General features: G+C 45.8%; 1 protein-coding gene across 1 annotated transcript; it reads right to left on the bottom strand.

Annotated features, from left to right (window-relative positions):
* Positions 1 to 501: 501 nt before the first annotated feature.
* On the bottom strand, positions 502 to 5,587 carry LOC124659287 (UDP-glycosyltransferase 90A2-like; the record flags this gene model as incomplete). Its single annotated transcript, XM_047197211.1, has 3 exons — positions 4,100 to 5,587; positions 1,121 to 1,137; positions 502 to 520 (listed from the first exon to the last, which is right to left on the bottom strand). Coding segments are annotated over exons 1-3 (1,524 nt in total), but the record flags the coding sequence as incomplete, so codon positions are not given.
* Positions 5,588 to 6,613: the final 1,026 nt, after the last annotated feature.

The following is a 6,613-nucleotide window of genomic DNA, read 5'->3' as shown; positions in this document are numbered from 1 at the left end:
ATGACATCTAGATTACAAGCATCATCATATGAATCTCAATCATGTAAGGCAGCTCATGAGATTATTGTATTGAAGCACATAGGAGAGAGATGAACCACATAGCTACCGGTACAGCCCCGAGCCTCGATGGAGAACTACTCCCTCCTCATGGGAGCAAGCAGCGGTGATGAAGATGGCGGTGGAGATGGCAGCGGTGTCGATGGAGAAGCCTTCCGGGGCACTTCCCCGCTCCGGCAGGTGCCGGAACAGAGACTCCTGTCCCCGGATCTTGGCTTCGCGATGGCGGCGGCTCCGGAAGGTTTCGTGGTTTTCGTCCAACGCCCCGAGGTTTTCGGGTCGGGGGCTTTATATAGGCGAAGAGGCGGCGCAGAGGGCCGACAGGGGCCCAAACCCTAGGGCGGCGCGGCCCCCTCTCGGCCGCGCCGGCCTATGGTTTGGCGGGCCCGTGGCCCCCTCTGACCTCTCTGGTGTGTTCTGGATGCTTCCGGGGATTCTAAGATCTTTGGCGTTGGTTTCGTCCGATTCCGAGAATATTTCGTTACTAGGATTTCTGAAACCAAAAACAGCAGAAAACAGGAACTGGCACTTCGGCATCTTGTTAATAGGTTAGTTCCAGAAAATGCACGAATATGACATAAAGTGTGCATATAACATGTAGATAACATCAATAATGTGGCATGGAACACAAGAAATTATCGATACGTTGGAGATTTTTGGGGTCTCCTTTTAATCCCCCCTTCTCTCTCACCTTGGTACTTCTTCTTCCTCCTCTCTCTCAAGCCTCTCTCCTCCATTGTTGTTGACCTTTTGAAGCTTGAGATCTTTCTCCCCTTCCCATAATTCTTGCATCTATTTGAGAGAAAGATTGAGGAGATCTAGATCCACTCTTTGACCAAACAAAATCATCTCTTTGTGAGTGAATCTTTGGGATCTAGATCTTGGGGAACTATGTGTTCTTCTCTTGTTCTTCCTCTCCTATTCCCCCAATAGCTTTAGTAGCTTTGTTGGAATTTGAGAGTGAAGGATTGGAGCATCTTTGTGGTGTTCTTGCCATTGCATTTGGTGCATCGGTTTGAGTTCTCCACGGTGATTCGTGGAAGTGAAAGCAAGAAGGTTGTTACTCTTGGGTCTTTGGACCCTAGACGGCTTCTAGGCCTTTGTGGCGATTTGTTGGGAGCCTCCAATTAAGTTGTGGATATGTGCCCCAATATTTGTGTAAGGCCCGGTTTCCGCCTCGAAGGAAATCCCTTAGTGGAACCGTGACCTAGGCCTTTGTGGCGAGGGTCACCGGAGATTTAGGTGAGGCGCCTTCGTGGCGTTCGGTGTGTGGTGTGAGTACCGCATCTTGAGGTGAGGCCTTTGTGGCGTTGGTGTGCATCGAGCAACCACACCTCAAGGTGAGCCTCTTGTGGCGTTCGGGAGCACTAAGCAACCGCACCTCTCCACCGGAGATTAGCACTCGCAAGAGTGTGAACTCCGGGATAAATCATCGTCTCCCCGCGTGCCTCGGTTATCTCTATACCCGAGCTCTTTTCTTATGCACTTTACCTTGTGATAGCCATCGAGCTTGAAGTTATATATATCTTGCTATCACATACTTGCTTGTATTGCTTAGCATAAGTTGTTGGTGCACATAGGTGAACAATAGTATATAGGCTTTGGGCTTGACAAAGTAAACGCTAGTTTTATTCCGCATTTGTTAAGCCCATCTCGTAAAAGTTTTAAATCCCCTATTCATCCCCCCCCCCCTCTAGGCGACATCCGTGTCCTTTCAGGTGGTCTTTTGAAACCCTAGCCCAACTATGGTGACTTTTTTTCAATTTTATTATTTGGAATGATATTTTCAGATCCATGGTTGCTATGATACTACAAATCATTGATAGTGTATGTTACCTAAACCCACTCATTTTTTGGTTTTTTTTTTGAAGTTGCAGTTTCAAATGATGATCACTATGTATGGCAACATATTGCAAGAGTATCGGCACATTGTTATTAAATTTTAGATGTAGTATGGTATTATACGATTTTTTTATGTATTCAGTTTTTTTTCTTATTTAGTCAACCTTTATGGTAGTGGATCACAAAAACACCTTACACTCTATTGTTGGGCAGTTCAATTGGGAATTCTATCCCTGCAGCACAACTTCCATTCATAGAATATTTGGTTGCGTAACTGTAAACACTTGTTTCAATTGAGAGTAGGAACAGACTAGCACGAGGTTATTGAAGTCGTGTGCTCACTAGGATATATGTCTAGAAGAAGAAAATTTATTGTTTCTCCCGAGTTTCTCTTTCTCTCATATAAGGTAATCTGACACATTTTGTGATAATCTATGGTTAATGATAGTATCGAACCAATAGAAGAGCGTGGGATCACGGAGAGCGATAGAATAACTACTTTCATTTTTTTTAAAGATTGGTATATGGAAAGATAGTTGTTCAATTTTCTAGCTTTAGCTATCAATACATAAGAGAAATATCGAAATATTGCAAATCAATTTTATATCATTAGATTCATGTAGTTATTTTTCTAAGAAAAATAAGCAACACACTTTTAAAGATTTAAGAAAAAAATTGGTCAGATTTGCAACTTGGGGGATGTGTCACATTTAGAATGTAACATAGTTTACTAAAATGCCTAGTATGCTAAAAAAGTAATGATAGAATGAACAAGTGAAATAAAATTGTATACAAGGTAGTGCGGAAATTCTCGTTGTTTAATTTATTTACATGTGAACTAGGGATAATTATTTTTTTATTCACTTTATCACGAAAAAAGTTATATCCTCTTAATAAAATACAGATACAACTTGATATGTAATTAACCAAACTAATATTCTTATAGTTTTAATAACATGGTGTATATATTTCTTCATATGATAGGCCCTTGGTATAATGGACCACATTTAGAAGTTCTTCAGCATAGTCCTTACACACATCATCTTGTCCTTAGTCCGGATGATAATGGTAGAACGAGATTTCTACAGATGTTGCGGATGTCGGTCTGAGCAACGGTTGATATGAGGAGGCAACATCGCTGCTCGTTTTAGTCATGTTTAGATGGCTCGCTCATGTTCAAACCTTATCTGACCCATGATTTGTAATAAGATGTAATACTCTTGTTGGGATGCCCCATTTCCTAAAAAATTGTATCATCCTGGCATTGCTATGGTAGGCTCAAATTATTAATCACATCAGAAAATGTGAATTTTCATGACTGTAAATCTACTAACGTCAAGATCTTACAATCAAAACTATGAACTTCATCAACAACTGATCGAACATCACATAATTGTCTAGCTAGCGAGTGATATGAACTTTAAACGTTTTAATTGATCTAATAACACATAAAATGATATAAATTTGGTCATTCATATCAAATTTTTAGCATGGCATAATCAAAATTTTGCCACAAAACAAATGACTAATAATATTTTCATCAGTTTTGCTGTAGTTGAGATTTTTTTAGTTGCAAGTTGGGTTAAAACTAAAAAAATTCAGTTGCGACTAGAAAAAAAATGCCTTGTTTGATTTTCTTCGCGGTTCGTGCTAATTGTGAGTTACAACATGCATTACAATTAACAGTGAGATTCGATGATGTCATAGGACTAAGAACAAACTAATAATTATTCACACCCATTTTTCATACCAGTAATATTTTATAAGACCTAATACTTGTGGTGGCTAGTATTTCTAACACATAACCAAAAAGAACATACTCAAGATGTGTTCTTGCATTTGCGATCAACTTAGACGTAAACGAAAATTTGAGTCAACTAGATATACAGAAAATCTTATAAGACCTGAAATTTTAAAACCGTCCCATCTTTTCAAACTATTATTACATCTACGCGTCCACAATGTTGTTATAAATAGTTGCAATAATAATAATAATAATAATAATAATAATAATAATAATAATAATAATAATAATAATAAACACTGAATTTACACGATGTTTTCTCTCCCCTAAAAACATTGATCAACACTGGGCATAGCATAGAGCAGATTATACTCCAACGTACGACGTCCGCATCCACTGGAGCTGAAGTTAGGCTTTTGTAGAACTATGCGCTCGCGTGAGTATTATCCTGTTGGCCCCATGATCCTGTTTCCCCACGATGACGTCACAGTAGCTTCTCTGCAGTTCTTCCACCAGCTTCATCAGCGCCACGCGCGACGTGCCACCGTCGCTCACCGCTGCCTTCGCCGCCTGCTGAGCCCAGGTGGCCTTCTCCCGCATCTTCCGCCTTTCCTCGCCGGCGTCCATCAGCCTCCTCACCTTCTCCTCCACCTCCGCCCTCTCGACGACCGCGCCTCCGGAGACCTTGACGTCCACAATCCTGACCCCGGCGCCGATGATGTCCGCGACGTGGTGCGCATTCAGGTGCTGCTCGGCCATAAACGGCCACGCCAGCAGGGGCTTCCCCGCGGCGAGGCTCTCCATCACCGAGTTCCAGCCGCAGTGGCTCACGAACCCTCCCACCGCGCGGTGAGCCAGCACGCTCCTCTGGGGGACCCACCCGCGGACGATCCGTCCGTGCGGCCCTACGTCCACCGGCGGCGACCACGCAGCGGACCGCACTGCCCAGAGGAAGTGGTGGCCGGACTGCACCAGCCCGCGCGCCAGCTCGTCGAGCTGCTCGAAGGAGACATAGGCCTGCGTGCCGAACGACACATAGATCACCGGCTCCGACCGCTCCACCCTCTCGTCCAGCCATGGTAGGCAGCCCTCGGGGTCATGCTCCTCCTCGCGCTCCGGCATGTCGCCGGCCGCGAGAAACATCGGGCCGACCAGCCAGGCGCGCGCGTCCGGCTGGTAGAACGACAGCAGGGCCGCCACGTACTCCTCGTCGTCCAACGCCGCGAAGCTGTTTACCAGCACGCCCCAGCTGCGCTCGTCCGACTCGCCGACGTGGTCGATGATGAACCGGCTCACCGGGTCCTCGGCGTCAAAGATCTTGGCGATCGTGTCCGGAACCTCCGCCGCCGTGATCCTCACGTGCTCCGGCATGCGGGCCACGTGGAAGCTGGCGCCGTGCTCCGCGCTGGGCGGCGGGCTCGAGATCAGCGACTTGCACATGGCCAGCGAGAAGCAGGACATGCCGTGGAACACGATGCGGCGGACGCCGGCGTCGGCCGCCACGCCGTGCGTGAACCCGAGGAAGAAGTCGGAGATGAGCACGAGAGGCGGGGACGGGAGCGACGCCATGAACTCGGCGAAGGGCTCCCGCAGCAGCGCCGTCGCGTTTAGGAACGTCGGGTAGAGGGCCGGGCTTGGCAGGGTGTCCGTGGACTCGACGCCGACCGGCAGCGGCGGCAGCGAGGGGAACGGCAGAACGGCTAGGTTCACCGAGGCAGGCAGCCGGATGCGGGCGAAGGCGAGGTTGGCGGGCGTGACGACCACGGTGATGAGGAGGTTCTTGTGGTGCACCGAGAGCGCCGTGGCGAAGTGAAGCAGTGGGAGGGTGTGGCCCTTCGCCATGAACGGGAACAAGATGATGTGGTCGCGGCCGGACTGGTTGCTGCCACCGTTTGCGCCGTGGTTGGGTGTAGCGCAAGCGTTAATGCTGGTGGTGGTGGCCATGGCAGAGCGGTGTTGTACTGCTGCAGTGCTGCGCGGATGGTTGGCACCAGGTTTGGTTCTGCAGAATTGAGCTCTATGTTGGTGGTATATATATACACAAAATTAATGTTCCATCAGCTGGCAGTTTGTATAATACTTTACTGTAGCTGCCATGAAATATCTCTGTATATACTTTGAGATATGTGAAATCAGCTCTGAGATATATAGCTAGAATACTGTACTACTACTGTTGGAATTTAATAATTTTGCCGATATGACGATATTGATAATATAGCTAAGAATTAATGAAGTGTTCAATTATTTCATTAATCGTGTATTTTTTTGCATTCCTTCGTTATTTTCTTTTCACGTAGGTGTAGTTTCACCATTTCAATAGTTTTGAAAAAATATTTATATCTTGTTTTACTTCCAATATGACACATGCTTGACATCCGACAAGGTGTTTTTTCTAAACTAATGAATAATGATGCACGCCCGAGGCTCGCCCACAGATGGTGGCGGCCATGGAACTATATATGACTAGGCAGTGGGCACTGCTGCGGATCATTTTGAAACGTTGGGGTTACAGAGTTGAAGTCTATGATGCGGTCTATATATATCTAAAAAAACGCGATTTTTTTAAATAATATACTTTTTTGTTTATTTTAGAAATAATATTCTTTTTTAGGTTTTTCCACGAATAATACACCGTCGGGTTCGTTGAACCCGATTTTTAAATATCGGGGTAACAGAACCCGAGTACTTAAAATCGGGGCAGGCAACCCCGACTCATTCTTTTGGCGAGAGGCGAAAAAGGAGAAAGAAAAGGAAAAGAAAGAATCGGGTTTTAGAAACCCGATATTAGTGAATCGGGTTAGGCGACCCTGAGATTCCCGCATATTTCGGGTTACTCTACCCCGATTTTGAAATTTCGGGTTCCTCTACCCCAATTCCTTCTTTTTTCTTTTTCCAACGCGCGGAAACAGGATTAGTCGGGTTCCTTGTCAACACCCGGATTTTTAAGTCCAGATGCCTGTTATGCCATAC

The sequence above is a fragment of the Lolium rigidum genome, chromosome 1, assembly GCF_022539505.1.
Source record: "Lolium rigidum isolate FL_2022 chromosome 1, APGP_CSIRO_Lrig_0.1, whole genome shotgun sequence".
Taxonomy (NCBI): Eukaryota; Viridiplantae; Streptophyta; class Magnoliopsida; order Poales; family Poaceae; genus Lolium; species Lolium rigidum.
This window is presented reverse-complemented; position numbering and strand designations above follow the sequence as displayed.